Below are 17343 nucleotides of genomic sequence, written 5' to 3'. Positions count from 1 at the left end.
AGCCATTTTGTGATCTAAGCCTGGCCACAGTGCTTGTCCTTGAACAGGTCTCAGTAATTAGTGATCTTAAGGGAACAAAATTATGCAAGAACAAACTGTTATCAGGCCAGAGGAGTAACAACAGCAAAGAGAAGACTTCCAGTTCTGTTTTACAAAAAAAAGATTAGCCTGAAGCACTCAACCACCAGATCAGTTAGAACGTAAGGGATGCTGATGTCGAGATTTTCTGACTTTTGTGACTTTAATCAACTAAAGTTTGGACTCTGTTGACCCCCCAAGCCCTTTCATGAATATGCATGTGCCCTTAGCTTAAACGTTCCCATTTTTGCTGTCAGGGAGCAGCAAAACCTTTGCCTTTCTGCTTTGGGAAAGATCCCTGTTGTTCTCTTTACTTGTTGCAATAATGACTGAACAAAAGTTCGTGTGCCCCGTGTACAGTGAGGCCAAATAAACCTAAACATCAAACATTGAAGCAGAGAAAGGTCTATTGCAAGACCAAGCAAGGAGAATGGGTGGCTCATGCTCAAAAACCCTGAACTCCCCAATGGTTTTTGGGGAAAGCTTTTTATAGGCAAAATTTGGGATGAGGGCTGCAGGGTGTATGGCTTTCTTCTGATTGGCTGGTGGTGAGGTACAAGGCAGTGCTCCAGGAATCTTGTGCTCAGCCTGAGGTTGCTATCCTCTCCCTGGGTGGGGGTCTTAGTTCCTGCAGAAGATCTCAAAAATATTGTTATGTATATTCCTTGAGGAGGAACCAGGACCCTGCCCCAAGGCTGCATTAGTATTTCTTGATTGTTCCTCTGTTGTTTCTGCATTTCCTCCCTTCTCTGATTAGAAACTGTTTTAACCTGCCCTTTGGAACTTAGGGAAGGTCAAGGAGGCTGAATGAAGCCTATTTCCTACAAACAAGAAATGGGGGACAACAGAAAGGCTTTGTACCCAGGAGTCCTACAGGGTCCTGCTAGGTTTCAATAATAAATTCTCCCTTCTCCCGATCTTTGGCTTGGTTGTGTCTTTTGGCTTGACACCCACCAAGGGATGAACCCAGTTTTTCTGGTAACAGTTCTCTTTCTCTGGGGACCCCCTGCCCTACCTGCTTATAATGGTCTTTGCTGGGCTAAGATGAACTTGAGAGATTCTAAATTCTGATCAGGTAACAGGGAAGAGCTAAATCAGACTCCATGTCTGATCTGTTTCATTGCCTTTAACCTTTGCTTTTCGTTGCTTTTGTTATTATAATCATATATAAATGGCCTGCCTCAGGTAACCATGCCCACCTGTGAGTGGCTGCAAGAAAAAAGAAACTAACACATCCCCTCACGGAGGTTGGTCATTCCAGGAGATGTTTTGCAAGACTGATGGCCCTTTTGCTTTACTTCCTCACTGCCCCTCTCTCTCTGATTCTACAAAAGAAATTGGCATCCAGGCCCAGATAGGACAGTTTTTCAGAGACACTAGTCTGACACCTTCTCCGTCTGCTGGCTTTCCAAATAAAGTGGTATTCCTTGCCTCAACACCTCGCCTCTGATTCATTGGCCTGTCGTGCGGTGAGCAGAGCAAGCTTGGACTCGGTAACAATCACATAAGCTGGAATCTGAGTGTCTTTATGAGGATAGATGGTGTGAAATGTCGGACATTTAGTCCATCAGGACACCACTCCTACTTGGGAGACAGTGGGGAGTAATCTGGGTGTAAAAAAAGATGGGGAAGGGCTTCCCTGGTGGCGCAGTGGTTGAGAGTCCGCCTGCAGATGCAGGGGACACGGGTTCGTGCCCCGGTCTGGGAAGATCCCACATGCCACAGAGCGGCTAGGCCCGTGAGCCATGGCCACTGAGCCTGTGCGTCCGGAGCCTGTGCTACACAACGGGAGAGGCCACAACAGTGAGAGGCCCGCGTACCGCAAGAAAAAAAAAAAAAAAAAAGATGGGGAAGAGTGGTACTGGGGGAGTACAGATGGGTGGGGGAGGAGTTGAGGGGAGAAAAAGGCAGAGCTACACCAGGACAAATCTGCTTCTTGCCCACTTCCACCAAGGAAAACATCAATTCAAGACACCTCTCAGCCTAAATGGCAAACGGGATTTCAAATCTCAGAACTGTAACTTGGGACTTACCTGGTGGCGCAGTGGTTAAGAATCCGCCTGCCAGTGCAGGGGACACGGGTTCAATCCATGGTCTAGGAAGATCCCACATGCCGCAGAGCAACTAAGCCCGTGCACCACAACTACTGAGCCCACACTCTAGAGCCCACGAGCCACAACTACTGAGCCCGTGTGCCACAACTACTGAAGCCCGTGCGCCTAGAGCCCGTGCTCCACAACGAGAAAAGTCACCGCAATGAGAAGTCAGTGCACCTCAAAGAAGAGTAGCCCCCGCTTACCGCAACTAGAGAAAGCCCGCACGCAGCAACGAAGACCCAACGCAGCCAAAAACAAAAAACCCACCAAAAAACAAAACTGTAACTTAATAACTGTGTGACTCTGAGCAAGGGAAACCTTGCTGAGTCTGCACAGTCTGTAAAATGGAACTGAATACCTTCCTCACAGGAGGCTTCAAGTGTGCTGGTAATACTGTATATTCATCTGGATGGTGGTTATGTTGAAAAAAAAATCACAGAGTTGTACGTTTAAGATTTGTGCATTGTTCTGTCTGTATTGTCGATTAAAAAAATATTCACAAACTAAAAGTTAGAGTTGTTTTATTTGGTGGCAGTTTTTAGGACTTCAAGCCCAGAAGGCAGCATCTCAAGTAACACTGAGAGAACTGCTCCAAGGAGGCAAGGGGGGAGCTAGGATATATAGGAGCTTTGTAACAAAGGGCAGGTAGTCAGAACGTCATAAGATTACCGTTAATTAAAGAAAACCAGAAATCCCAAGTTAAGGAATTTAGCGCTTTTCTCTGCATGGGAAGATGCAAGAAAGGGTCTGGACTCACTGAAATCATGCCTTTGCTATGCACCTCAGCTATCTGGGGCCAGTATCCTGTGTTTTCGTATCTTGAAATCAGGGATCACCTTAGGGAGTGGCTGCAGTCTGATGGCTGCTAGATGGCAGGTATTCTTTGTTTCCTTCCTAAATTCCCTTAGGGCTCACTAGCTCACCTTCGGTGGCGGCTGCACAGCTTCAATCGCTGATGATTGCGACATCCTTTGTTTCCTGATATGGCAGGCAATATTCCATTTACCAGTATGCTATACTTCAATAAAAAGGCTTGCAGTAAATAAAATAAAAAAGAACATTCCCCTTCCAGGATTGTTGTGAAGACTCAATAAATTAATGTTTATAAAGCCTAAATATACATAAAACATAAATGCGCTGCCAGGGTCCACAGTCCGGATACAGAGAGCACTAACGTTTACCTCTTGAAGCCTGTAGTCCCAAGGTCTTCCCTGTTACTGTCAACCTCTGTGCTGCGGCTGTTCTCTGGACCTCAGTTTGCCTGACCAAATAATGGGACCAGCTTAGGTGTTTTCAGGGAACTTGGCCAACCCGGCTCTAAGGAAGAGAACAGATCAGAGTGGGGCCTGTAGTCCTTAGGGGGAGTCGACTGCATAAGTCACCACGTGGCAGCCGGGGTCTCCTCCCTCTGGCCGCAAAACGAGCAGAAGTTGCCCAGAGCGGCCTCGCGGGGGCGCGCGCTGCAATATCGGCCAGGCAGAGGCGCCCCCTGGCCCCGCCTCCGAGGCCGCTTACTTGGCCGTCGGCGCAGGCTTCACTCACCCGGGAGTTCTCCAAACTCGCGCTGTGGAGTATGCCCAGACTCCGCCAATCCACCCACCAGCGTCCTGAGGAAGAGAGGGTGCAGCCCCCCAGCTCAGGCGTCCACTTCCCAGCTTGTTTCTGGGGACAGGGGCGGGGTTCACCACTGCGCGTGATGTTGAATGCCCGGCCCCAGCCCCTCCTCTGGGAGGAGCTTCCTCCTCACCGCCAGACTTAAGTCCCGGTGTCCAATCTCAGGCCAGTTTTTTGCTGCTCACCAATACCGGAAGCTGAGGCCCATTGGGTCGCTAGCAGGGCACAGGACTGAGCTGAAAAGCCATACTTCCCTGCTAACGTCCTGTGCTCGTGCCGAGGTGAGTTTCTCTTCTGCTGCCCCATCTTTGTCGTAGTGGAGATGGCCTCGAACCTTCACTACAGATGTGTCCGCCCCCGGGTTAGAGCGAAGAGCAAATGCTGAGGAGGCGGCCCGACTTGGTTTCTGATTTGAGCTTCCTCTTATTCGCTGAGTGATCTTGGATAAGTTCTCAGTTTCTCTGGACCTCAGTTTTCTCAGCGGTAAAATCTGTTCCTACATCAGAACTGTATGTAACAAGAGTTAAAGTGAGATAAAGCTCTTAAAGCTCCCAGCACATACTGTCAGTAAGTTTTGGTTGCCATCTTCCTTTTGTCTACCCACCAACACGATTTTTTCAGGAACTCCGGCTTTAATGTGGAATTGCAGAGACGCTTCTCATAAGTGGCAGGAGGGGTGTGGGTTCGCTTGCTTAGGCACCTGCCTTGGGTTTGGGAAAGCCAGGGCATGTTTTTCTGTTGACCCAGTGCTCTGTTAAAGTGAGACTGGAATCTGAACCTTCACCGGATGGGGTTAGTATAAATTAACTCTCCCTTCAGCCTGTCCATACTCTGGGCTGCAGGACCTCCCTTAGAAGAGTCTTGATGATTCTGATCAGTCCTGTTACTTTTCCCAAGGTCTCAGTTTTCTTATCTGTAATACAAGAACAATCCGAGTATCATCCTTTCTGGAGTCACTGGGATTTTTTTTTTTTCCTTTTTACCGAAGATGATGGTAAATGCTTTGTTATTTTCCAGAGATGATTTTTTCCAGGTTATCCAAGAAGTAAAGGAAGAAGGTGATGGAGGCAGTGACTTTATCAAATGCCCCTCCTGCTGACAAGATCTCCCCCATTTGCCGCTGTGTGTGGGGTGGAGGAGGGAGCAGGCACTCTAGCAGCTACAGGTTTAGGTAGATGATAGGCTCTGACCTCAAGGAGTACCGAGATTTGTGAGGGAAAATGAACAAACAAATGCAGTGATGTGCACAACTGTCAGGACATGGGAGGAACCAGAAATTTAAACTGCTAGCTGAAGGGTGACTTGCAGTTAGCCAGGCAAGGGTGGGACTTGGGGAAGGAAAGTGTGCAGAGGCCTGGAGTCAAATATGGTGGCTGGTTCTGCAAAGCCTGGAATATGGAGTCTGAAATGAAGAGGTGGAGAGATGGGGGAGGTGGGAGCCAGGTTATAAAGGGTATTACCAGGAAGTCTGGACCTTATCCTGAGGGTAGGAGAGATCTACTGGAAGAGATCCTGGGAATCACGTGGTCAGATTTGGGGACTGCTTTGTGGGGAGAGGGGACACACCGGAAGCAGAGAGATCCCTGGTTCTGGGAGGGGTGGTCACAGCTAGAGCAGTGGCCCTGGAGTTGGACAGAGGTAGGCTGGATAAAGATTTAGGAAGTATATATTCTTTTCACATACATCAAGAAGTCCAGGAAGTGTTATTGCAATCTTAGGTTTTACATTACAGTTTAGAGCAAACAGTGTCTTTTGTAATATTTACAAGTATTTACAGGATTTTTAATGCAGCCAGATAGACCAAATCTTGGCCACTGCTACATATTTAAGGTGGCTTTCTGTCCTGGCTTCTTCGAAACCAGAAGAAGAAGATAAACTCCCCCCCATCACCTGTCGAAACCCTAATCTGATAATACTCAGAAATGCCTCAAACAAACTGAAATACATTAGAGGGCTTTTTTAAGGCCCCCATGGATTATACTGTAGACCGGTTGTCTGGTTTGCTTTAACACTTGTCACCCAGGGCCTTGAGTCCCTGGTGAGATAGAGTATACAGAAAGAAGAACATGGTCAGGCACTGTGCAGAGTGCTTAAAAATCTCTTTAGAATGGGGGAGCTGAGATTCAAGCCCAGGTCTGTGCCACCCCAGAGCTTGAAATCTGTGCTGTGTTGCTGGACTTGATAAGTATACTTTTGGACATGTTGAGTCTCACTTATCTGTAGGATATACTGGTGGAGATGTCCAGAGGGAGGTGAATATATAGAACTGGGGTGGGAAGAATTAGTGATTAAGGTGATCACTGAAGACTTGAGCTTGACTAGGGAGTGAGAAGGGATTGAGGACAGAACCCTGAGGGACATCAATATTTATGGGGAGCAGAGAAGAAAGGCCCATCCAGCCAGGGAACACTCACATGAATACTGCTTCCTCTTCTTCCTGTGTTTTCAAGTTTCCTGTATCAAGGCAGCTCTAGAGCCCTCCTCTGAGAAAGGAAGACTGAGCCTCAGAGAGAAGGAACCTAGGCACTGACCTGGGAATAATAAAACCTGAATCCTGGTACTACCCTCACCCGCCTCTCCCCACACACCCAGCTTTTCTCTCTTTTCCATCTAGAACCTCTCCCAAGATAACATGAGGGTTCTGAATTCTGCCAGAGGTCCAGCTAGGCAGATGCTGACAAGCTCAGAGCCTATTAATGCAGGGCTGGCTGAAAGGCTGTGGCACCAGGCAGAAGATGAGGAAGTCAGGAGCTGGTAGAGGATGACTTCCTGTCCTAGAGGAAAACATCTGTCTTCTGCCTTCTGTTCTGTCCTTTGGAGCTCTTGTTCTTTGCAGATCTGTGTTTGCCGTTTCTACCTCTATGATTCCTGCCCCTCCAAGCCTTAGCCTTTTTTTTTTTTTTTCAGAAACTGTTTATTTTCCGTCAACCTATTTCCATTTTAAGAGTTTGTGGAAGAACAGCTTAAGACCACTCAGTGGTTGTTCCTACCCACTCAGTGGCCTGAGCAGTGGGAGCTGCAGACCAGTCTTCAGTGGCAGGCTGAGCACTCCAGTCTTCAGGAGAGAACTGCTGAATAGTCACAGGGCACCTGCACGCCTTGGGACCAGTCCGTCACCTCAAGGCTTAGCCTTTTTTTGGTTTTCAGTTTCACAAGCAAAAGGGAGAGGCAAGCATGAGGTTTCTTCCTTTTCCCCTGAGGCCAGGTTTTTGTTCATACTCTTCAGCCTGGGTGTAATTTCAGAGCCATCCCTTGTGTTCTGGTAAATCTGGGAGAGGTCAACAGATCATGGGTTGATCAAGCCCAGGAAACCAGCCACAGACCCTGGTAGCAGCTAGCAGGCTAGTTCCTCCTGTGAAGTCCAGACATGTTTGCCTGATCCCTGGGCAGGTTGGTGTCCCTGGGAAGTTTGGTAATGAAGAGTATTGCCTTCAGTGGTCTGTGGTTTGCTGCCCAGGTTGAACGTTTTTCTTTCTGTTTTTGTTTTAGCAGAAAGGGTAGTCTCCATAAGGTTATGCTAGACTATAAAATTCTTCCTGAGTCAGAAGTATTAGGAAAGACAATTTTGGTGTGTTGGTTATAGTTACAACTTGTCCAGTTACCTGCTCTACCATAATACTCTTTTTTTTTTTAATAAGTTTATTTACTTATTTATTTATTTTTGTCTGAGTTGGGTTTTTGTTGCTGCGCACGGGCTTTTCTGTACTGTTGCGGCGAACGGGGGTGGGGGGGGCTACTCTTCCTTGTGGTGTGCGGGCTTCTCACTGCGGTGGCTTCTCTTGTTGCGGAGTACGGGCTCTAGGCATGCGGGCTTCAGTAGCTGTGGCTCGCGGGCTCTAGAGTGCAGGCTTAGTAGTTGTGGTGCATGGGCTTAGTTGCTCTGTGGCATGTGGGATCTTCCTGGGCCAGGGATTGAAACCTTGTGCCCTGCATTGGCAGGAGGATTCTTAACCACTGCGCCACCAGGGAAGTTCCCCATTTGGAGACTTCTGATTTTCATAGCTCTCCAAACAGGGTTGCTTCAATCACCCACCTGCTTCGTTCAGTTAGAAATTTTCATGTATCTGTAATTTCCTGCTTTCTGCTGCCTTGAAGTCCTGTGTCTAGTTCCTCTTCCTGGAAAGACTCTTACCCTTGACTCTTGGGACTGTCCCAACTAATTCTTAAAAGCCAGTGTCATTATTCCCTGGTTCTTGCCCTACAGAAGTCATTTGCTTTTCTGTAGCACAGTGTACATGTACATGTATTTTATAGGTCTGTGTTTACTTGCCTTTTCCCGCCTTTACCATCAGCTCCTCCTTGAATAGTTGGCTCTGCCACTTAGCTGTTGATTTGGGGCAAATAATTTTACCTCTCTGAGCCTGTTTTTTTCATCTAAAAAATAGTATACTTCCCTTGTAAGACCGTACTCAGGCCTAGCAGCATGGCCAATCAGACCTCTGAAAGAGGGACTCAGAGTCTGTAGTTCTGACAACCTCCTGGGAACATTCATTTCATCCTTTGAAAAGGGACCCTTTCCTGAGCCAGTTCTGTCACCTGGTCTCACTTTGTATCATAAAGGCCTTTGTCTGTCTTACAGTGGTTTGAGACCTCATGTAGTTAAGGCTGGGTACTTCTGGGAAGCCACCTCGCCTTTGTTTTTAGGTTTTAGAGCTCTTTAAGCAGAACTTTAGCCTGATGGAAGAAGGGCATCCAGGCTGGTGGTCCCGTTAGTGTTTGTCCAGGAGTTACTGGCTTTGCGTGGTTCCAGGCACCTCGTCTCAGCTCATAGGCATATACACATGACTCTGTGTTTTTTCTCCTATCACCCCTGTGCCCCCTTCCTGTTTTACAGGAGTCTTGATCAGTGGGCCCAAGCAATGGCACTGACCCCATACCATTCTCTTCCCATCTGTGTTTCAGGGGGCAATGGCGGCTTCCTGTATCCTGCACACTGGACAGAAGATGCCCCTGATTGGACTGGGCACCTGGAAGAGTGAGCCTGGCCAGGTGAGGGATGGGAGGTTAGGAGGGGGGCTTCTTGCTCCTCTGCTCGGGAAAAGGCACTATTCAGGAGAGGGTGTCTGTGTTTTTTCTAGCAGCCCCCCCGCCCGCCGACTATACTTCACCTCAGGTGGGATGAGCCTGGAGGGCAGTGGGAAGAAACAAGGGAAGAAGGGACCAGCAGTGAGCACTTGGCTTCCACAGCTGATTCAGAGGAGTGGTTGAGGGGCCCAGCACTGCCTAGAGTGTAGGAAGGAGCCCTTTCGCTGACTGGACCTGCACTGCTGTGAAGGCATGGGACCCCTCTGTGCCTGGCCTTATGCTGACCCCTAATATGCCACTTATCACCCTGTGCTGTGATCATGTCTCCTGTTCCACGCTGGGTTCCTTGAGGCCAGAGGTAGGCACACAGCAGGTATTAGGGTTTAAAGAATAACTAGGTCAACTGTTTAGACTGAAGGTCAGCAAACTTTTTCTTAAAGAACGAGGTGGTTAATAATTTAGATTTTGTTAGACAGTTTGCAAAATGGAGGTGATTATGTACTTATGTAACTATTTAAAAATATAAAAATCATTCTTAGCTCAAGGGCCAAAAAAAACCAAAAGAAAACTGCTAGAGTTTAGCAACCCCTGGTGTAGACCCTTCCAGCCCAGGGAGCCTAGGAGGAGAGACCTGTTTTTCTAGATTGACACAGGTAGAGATTCAGCTTGCACCTGGGGTGGAGCATCTCCTCAGGACTTGTTCCTTGTGCTTGGAATCTGAGTCAGAGTTTAGAGAAGTTTGGGAGGGACTCTGGCAAGGAGAATGGCCTCTTCTCTCTGGAATTTAGGCTGGTGTGGCTGGATGAACTCTGCCTTTTTTACCTTTGCTTTCCTTCCTACAGCTGCCTAGGAGGCTGGTTCTGTAGGCAGGCACTGACATGGCCTGGGGCAAGTCCAGGAGCTAGATGAAGGCAGTTGGTGACAACCAGAGCCAGGGCCAAGATTGGGGGCAGGGATGGAGGGGATGGGGAAGGGTATGGAGCGGCAGGAGTAGGGTCAGGTGTGAGGGGCATATGTCTGGATAGTAAGAGCTACACCTAAATGGGGATCTTGAGTGGCAGGGGCCTGGCACCCTTGGTTCTGCTCCTAATGCTGTGTGAGTCTGGTTTGTAACAAATTGACTGACCTGTCCTCCTCCTTGGTGTCTGCTTGCTTCTCTTCTGGCGGGGGACTCTGGGCCCAGCTTCCATCTCACTTCTCTGCCTTCCTTCATTTTCTCCCCCCTCACCTCTTCTGCTCGCCTGAGCTGTCTTGGTCTACATGGCTTCCTAAGGGTCTCTCTCCATGTGGCTTTGCCCTGGGAACTATTTACCTGTGTATCATGTTTCCCTAACCAGCTCCCCAGGGCTGGGGACCTGTCTCCATGACTACACTTCTGCCTTCTGTCCCGTGTCAATGTGTCCATCCACCTTCTGAACATCTAGGTGAGAACACATTGTTTGTTTTAGCTGGGCCCTGCTGAGATTGCTTGGAAGGAACCTTGGAGGTTAGTGGGGTGGGGACAAAGGGTTTGGGGTCTCTGAAGAGACTTCTGGTCCCCGAGACTAGAGCCATCTTCTCACTTCCACTGCATGGATGACTGCAGTGGTAAATTCCTGCCCCCTCCCCGCATCAGTGACCCTCGGGAGGGCAGTTTCTGGTCCAGACCAACAGAGCTAAAACTTCTGCTTTTCTCACCTGGCAGGTAAAAGCAGTTATTAAGTATGCCTTGAGTATAGGCTACCGCCACATTGACTGTGCTGCTATCTACGGCAACGAGACTGAGATTGGGGAGGCCCTGAAGGAGAATGTGGGACCTGGCAAGGTGAGGACTGGGGCTACAGAGGGGTGGGGTGAGAAAACTCAGAGGCTGGGGCTGAGGCCTGGCGAGAGGGATCTGGCATCAGCTTCCTTCTAATTCCTCTCCCAGAGATGAGGGTGGGTGAGATTGGGTGCCCGTGGCTCTTCTAACTATGGACCCTGCCCCCTGTACTAGTTGGTGCCTCGGGAGGAGCTGTTTGTGACTTCCAAGCTGTGGAACACGAAGCACCACCCTGAGGATGTGGAGCCTGCCCTCCGGAAGACACTCGCTGACCTCCAGCTGGAGTATTTGGACCTGTACCTGGTGCACTGGCCTTATGCCTTTGAGTGAGCCTTGCCAGAGTCTTCATCCAGGGAATCAGGGGTTGGCAGAGTCATGTTAGTAACCTTTTGTAAGTCACAGTAGCAGAACAGGAGAGGAACACTCAGCCTTTTCTGCTACAGTTTAGCTACAAAAAAGGAGTGCAGCCTCACATGGTGTGTATCCTAGGGGGTACATGGGTGGTCCCTCCTGCTGCCTTTGTACATTTGGGAAACGTACTAGCTTCTGCTGACCTAGGCCCTGGGGTTGCAGTAGAGTAAGCTCCCACAGAGGGTGTGAGAGGAGCCGACCATCAGCTCTGTGCTCTGTGCTTGGAGAAGGCTGCAGGGGCATGCAACTCCCCGAGGTGAAAGGAGTTAAGGAAGACTTTCCAGAGGAGAGGAGGTATAATGTGTCTAGGAAGAAGAAGAGGGGGGATGGGCATTCCATATAGAGTTAACACTTGGGTTATGACCTGGAAAGGTGAAAAACCATGCTTGTTTCTCATTCTTGGCCCTTTACCCTTTCTGGGCTTGGATCATGGGATGTAGCATGGCTAGACGGGCAGGTAGGCAGGAGCCTGGCATTTGTGCCCACAGCGGGGGGGCCGTCTTTCACTCAGGCGGGGTGACAACCCCTTTCCTAAGAATGCTGATGGGACTATACGCTATGACTCCACCCACTACAAGGAGACCTGGAAGGCTCTGGAGGCACTGGTGGCTAAAGGGCTGGTGCGGGCACTGGGCCTGTCCAACTTCAGCAGTCGGCAGATCGATGATGTGCTCAGTGTGGCCTCTGTGCGCCCAGCTGTCCTGCAGGTGAACACAGCAAAGATCAGTTGGTTTGGGGGCTGTGTGTGTGTGTGTGTGTGTGTGTGTGTAAATGAGCATGAGTGAGCAGATGATGGGTCTACTTCAGAGAGATGGCTAGAAAGTTGTCAGAAGTGTGGTGCAGAAATCCTCTGCTTAAGGAAGGGCATTGAAGTGTGGGAAGAGAATGAAATAGTGGAAAACTGTCTAGAGAGTGAGAAAAGCAGGTTGAGGGGAAGCAGGGGGTCAGCGATGCAGGGTTGGTCAGGATGTGCATGTCTGGGTGGGGCCAGCAAGCTGGCTGTGGCCACCTCATGATGATAGGTTGTTTCTTGGCTCAGGTGGAATGCCACCCATACATGGCTCAGAATGAGCTGATTGCCCACTGCCGAGCACGTGGCCTGGAGGTGACTGCTTATAGCCCCCTGGGCTCCTCTGATCGTGCTTGGCGTGATCCTGATGAGCCTGTCCTGCTTGAGGAGCCAGTGGTCCTGGCACTGGCTGAAAAGTATGGCCGGTCTCCAGCTCAGATCTTGCTCAGGTATGAGCAATCTTGGGGAAAGATAGTCAGGTTAGGGAGAAGGCTTCTGGGTTGGGAGGCAAGGGTTGAGGGGTTCCTTATCCAAATGCCTGGATGAGGCTGAGAATCCTGCCGTGTCATCTGGGGAGAGGCCACTCTGAGGCATGTTCCCTATTCCAGTGAGGCTCAGGGGTTCCAGGAGCTCAGAGAAGACTGCATGGAGGACCAAAAAAAAAAAAAGTGCTTATGTGTACTGACTCCACTTCCTCATCTATACCTCAATTCCCCACTCAGGTGGCAGGTCCAGCGGAAAGTGAGCTGCATCCCCAAGAGTGTCACACCTTCCCATATCCTTCAGAACATCCAGGTACTTGGTGATGTGTCTGTCCTGTCTTCTTTAGTCCATTGGGACACAGTCTGGCCCTGACTGTTTGGCTAAGAAGGCATTGTTCTGGAATCCCAACTTCCACTCGCAAAACTGGCTTTCCTGACCACCCGCCCCCGCCTCCCATCCCCAGGTGTTTGACTTCACTTTTAGCCTGGAGGAGATGAAGCAGCTGGATGCCCTGAATAAAAATTTGCGATTCATCGTGCCCATGCTTACGGTAAGTGTGTATCACCCCCCCAGAGGCAGGGAATATGAGATTTGGGGCAGGATTCTGCCCTAAGCCTGGCCTCAACCTTCCTGGTCACAGGATGTTGTTGGTAGGATTGCTGTCCTGGACACAGTGGGCTCTTTTTTCTTTACTGAGCTCCGGGAAGTAGTCTGGGTGAGGGATAAGGCATGTAGCCTGTGAGTTCCAGTCCTGCATCTCGATACCTTGTAACCTAGAACAAGTTATTTAACTTCTCCAACCTTCAGCTTCCTATGTGTAAAAAGATCCCAGTTCCTGACACATAACAATTACCCAGTAAATGATATGAATGGGACATTCTCAACCTTGTTAGAGGTTTCCCTGTTGCACATAGGGAAATAAAGAGTTCATTATCCCAGCTGAGACTGCAAACTCTTAGGGGCAGGGTCAGCCACGTACCAGGCTGTGGGTTTGGTGCTGGAATGCTCTTGGTACTGTGGCATTCTCTGAGGCCCTAGCCTCAGTCTGTGCCATCTGTCATAGTGCTGTACACAGGTGAGGCTGTTGAGTAAGATTCTTGGGAAAAGATGTTCTGGGTCTTTGGAATGTCAGCTCCTACTAATGGAGTCATCTGTTTCTCTTTCCAGGTGGATGGGAAGAGGGTCCCGAGAGATGCAGGTCACCCTCTCTACCCCTTCAGTGACCCATATTGAGACCACAGCTTCCTGGCTTCCTTTTCATCTCTCCAGCTATAACGTCCTGCCATCCCCAGAAAGAAGGAGTTAATAAAGCCATTGGAGTATCCATCCATGATACTTGCTTGTCTTATTTGTCTGGTCAGACCTGATATGGAAACAGTTTCTTTTACGGATGCTGGGTGTGACCTGCCATGAGTCCAAACTCCCTTATCTTTCTTGATTCTGGAGAAACCAGTGTGTAGCTGAATTCCATGTCCGCCTTCATAAATTATAAGGTGTATTAGTGGAGTAGCGCCACCTAGAGGCATCTCTTAGCACTACATGCCATCCCAGTGTAGTCTTAGTGGGAATGCCAAAAATTGGTCACTTACGGACTGAGATCAGGGCAGCGAGAATCCTGTGGTTTCTTCACACTTCTGGGCATGGGTCTTGAGTTCCTGCATCCCGCCACCCATCTAGTCAGTGCCTAGATTTAAGAATATGAAGAGCCAACAAAACTTACATTCTGAAGTTTGGGAGTCCCAGCTTGGAAAATCAGCAAAACTGGGGACAGGGTCTTTTTCTCTCAGACACTATAGTCAGTGTGCATAGGCTACCTGAAGGAGGCAGAGTCAGCACCAAAGTTTGTCACTGTACCTAAGGTCCTATCATATATTTTGTGGTCCCACTAGAGACTGAAGTTTTGGGTTTTTAGCAGGGTTTTTGGAAAATCCCTTTAAACTCCGGTCACAAAACTCATTTTAGTTTTCTAGTTGAACCATTGCTCTTCATTCAGAAAATATTTATGGAGTACTTGGTCACGATGCGAGACCCTGGGGATATAGCTATAATCAAGACACATAGGTCCCTACAATTTACTTGAGACAGACTAAGTAATGGTGTAATTAGTTTAATTACAGTTGGAAGAAGTGCTATGAAAAAGCGCAGAGTGAGAAGCTTACTGATTTAATCGGCTGAGATCTGAAGGATGAGTAGAGAATAATTAGTTAAAAGAGGTGAGAGTGGTAATAGTGTTCCATGCAAATTGGATAGCCTTGAAACTGAAAGAAGTTGTTGGAAAAACCTAAAGAAAAGTCTCTGTGACAAACTGAAAGTGAGCAGGGGTGGAATGGCATGAAACAATGCTGGAATAAGGTAGGGACCTGGTGATGTAAGGCCTAGGAGACTTTAGGTTTTTAATTTTATTTAATACATTTATACATTTATTTATTTATTTTTGGCTGCGTTGGGTCTTTGTTGCTGCGCGGGTTTTCTCTAGTGTCAGCGAGCGGGGTCTATTCTTCGTTGCGGTGCACGGGCTTCTCATTGTGATGGCTTATCATTGTGGAGCACTGGCTCTAGGCGCGCGGGCTTCAGTAGCTGTGGCTTGTGGGCTCTAGAGCGCACGGGGTTAGTTGGTCCGTGACATGTGGGATCTTCCCGGACCAGGGCTCAAACCCGTATCCCCTGTATTGGCAGGTGGATTCTTAACCACTGTGCCACCAGGGAAGTCCAAGACTTTAGGCTTTTTAATCCTGAATGAAGCAGGAAGCCATGTAAGAGTTTTGAGCAGGAATAACATGGCATGATTTGTGTTTTAGAAGTACAGTGCTAGTGCAGTGGGGAAAATGGATTAGTAGGATAAAAAGTGGTTGTAGGGGGGCTTCCCTGGTGGCGCAGTTGGTTGAGAGTCTGCCTGCTGATGCAGGGGACACGGCTTCGTGCCCCGGTCCGGGACGATCCCACATGCTGCGGAGCGGCTGGGCCCGTGAGCCATGGCTGCTGAGCCTGTGCGTCCGGAGCCTGTGCTCCGCAACGGGAGAAGCCAAGTGGTTGTAGGGAGGCATGTTGGAAGTTAGTCTTTTTATTTTATTTTATTGAAATATAGTTGATTTACAATGTGCCAGTCTCTGCTGTACAGCAAAGTGACTCAGTTATACACATACACTATTATTTTAAATATTCTTTTCCATTATGGTTTATCACAGGATATTGAATATTGTTCCCTGTGCTATACATTAGGACCTTGTTTATCGATTCTAAATGTAATAGTTTGCATCTACCAACCCGAGAAGTTAATCTTTTGTCTGTGGTCCTTTCTACCTGGAACAATCCACCTGTTAGCCTACTGTTGGATGAACATCTATTACTTAAACATTCAGTTTAGCTGTCACTTCCTCTGGAACATCTTTCCTGATCTCACCCTCCCCAGGTGGCTTGCTATATGATTCCATAGCTCCCTTATACCCTTTCACGATCCAACTTTCCACAGTTATGAGGTAACATGAGTTTGAAATGTATTAGTTTGTTGGGGCTGCCATAGCAGTACCACAGAGTGGGTGATTTAAACAACAGAAATTTGTTTTCTTACAGTTCTGGAAATTAGAAATCTGAGATCAAAGCATCAGCAGGATTGGTTCCTTCTGAGTGGCATAAGGGAAGGGTTTGTTCCAGGCCTCTCTCCTTGGTTTGTAGATGGACATCTTCTCCCTGTGACTTTACATTGTCTTCCCTCTGTGCACATCTGTGTCCAAATTTCTTTTTTTGTTTCTTTGTTTTGTTTTGTTTTTTGGCTGCACCACATGACTTGCAGGATCTTAGTTCCCTGACCAGGGATCGAACCTGGGCCCCAACAGTGAAAGCGTGGGCCCCAGCAGTGAAAGCGTGGAGTCCTAACCACTGGACTGCTAGGGAATTCCCTGTGCCCAAATTTCTTATAAGGCTGTCATATTGGAGTAGGGCCCATCCTAATGATCTTATTTTAACTGAAGACCCTGTCTCCGTATACAGTTACGTTCTGAGGTACTAGGGGTGAGTACTTAAGTATATGATTTTGAGGAGGGAGGACACAATTCAGCCCATATCAGGAAGTGAAAGTTGTCATAACATCAAATTATTCACTAATAAGTTGACTACTTAGAAATTATTCTTAACTCAAACATCTCACCGTGCTTAACATTAGCATTTCTCTGTTGACATCTTTGTCTAAATCACTGGGCAGTACAGTGCACATCCAGTGAAAAGTGAAATTGCAAATCTTGCAAAAGTTAACAGTACTTTATGAAGCAATGGAAGTGATGTTAGAAACTTAACACATCATACCCAAAGCTATCGAAAAGTGAGGATCTGACAGTTAATTGGGAAAGAAAATCAAAGATGAAGACACTAGACTTCAAAAGAGGATATTTGGCTTATCAAAGTATTAAGGAAGGCCTTTGGGAAAACTATGAAGTCCTTAAGTATTTTTGCAAAAAGGATTCTTTATATGATTGTTTTGAGTAAAAGACCACAAACTCAGATTTTAAAATGAGATTTGCCTTTATAAGACTACATTCTAGAGGAAGGGAGTGCTTACCAGCCAGAGGCTAGCACCACCACACTCCAGTTCCTTACATCAAAATTTTTTGTACACAAGTACAATCTAAGACCCCTTTCAGAAACTGCCCTGCAGTCTGCAGGGAGGAGGGGATATCTCACAGTCAAGTAGGAAAACTGAGACCTTGTGACATTATGTAGGAGAGAGAATATGAACCTTGTAGTCAAAGTCTGGCAAACTAACAGATAAACAAGGTCCTACTGTATAGCACAGGGAACTATATTCAATATCCTGTGATAAACCATAATGGAAAAGAATGTAAAAAAAAAGAATGTATATGTGTGTATAACTGAGTCATTTGCTGTACAGCAGAGATTGGCACACCATTGTAAATCAACTATACTAAAAAAATAAAAAAGTCTGGCAAACCAAAAAAGAATACTTGGTGAAAGGGGACTGATAACATACATATGAAAGAGGTCACAGTATTTGTCCAGGAAAATGTGATCTATGAAGGAGTCCTGATATTTGT

General features: G+C 47.8%; 2 protein-coding genes across 2 annotated transcripts in view; one reads left to right on the top strand and one right to left on the bottom strand.

Moving 5' to 3' along the window:
* Positions 1 to 3828, bottom strand: part of PRDX1 (peroxiredoxin 1) — a 46100-nt gene extending 42272 nt beyond the window's left edge. Inside the window, exon 1 of the mRNA XM_082667661.1 lies at positions 3717 to 3828. The gene's annotated coding sequence lies outside the window, so the exon portion shown is untranslated. The remainder of the gene's footprint in view (positions 1 to 3716) is intronic.
* Positions 3829 to 3942: 114 nt separating this feature from the next.
* Positions 3943 to 13631, top strand: AKR1A1 (aldo-keto reductase family 1 member A1). Its single transcript, XM_082652941.1, has 9 exons — positions 3943 to 4069; positions 8691 to 8777; positions 10498 to 10617; positions 10789 to 10940; positions 11537 to 11732; positions 12065 to 12264; positions 12538 to 12610; positions 12762 to 12848; positions 13466 to 13631. The coding sequence occupies exons 2-9, from the start codon at positions 8697 to 8699 to the stop codon at positions 13529 to 13531; spliced, it is 975 nt and encodes a 324-aa protein (XP_082509067.1). The 5' UTR covers positions 3943 to 4069; positions 8691 to 8696; the 3' UTR covers positions 13532 to 13631.
* The last annotated feature ends 3712 nt before the right edge of the window (positions 13632 to 17343 follow it).

This window comes from Grampus griseus (genome assembly GCF_964374135.1).
Source record: "Grampus griseus genome assembly, chromosome: 1".
Lineage (NCBI taxonomy): Eukaryota > Metazoa > Chordata > Mammalia > Artiodactyla > Delphinidae > Grampus > Grampus griseus.
The sequence above is the reverse complement of the archived record's forward strand: the minus strand, read 5'-3'. Positions and strand labels throughout refer to the sequence as shown.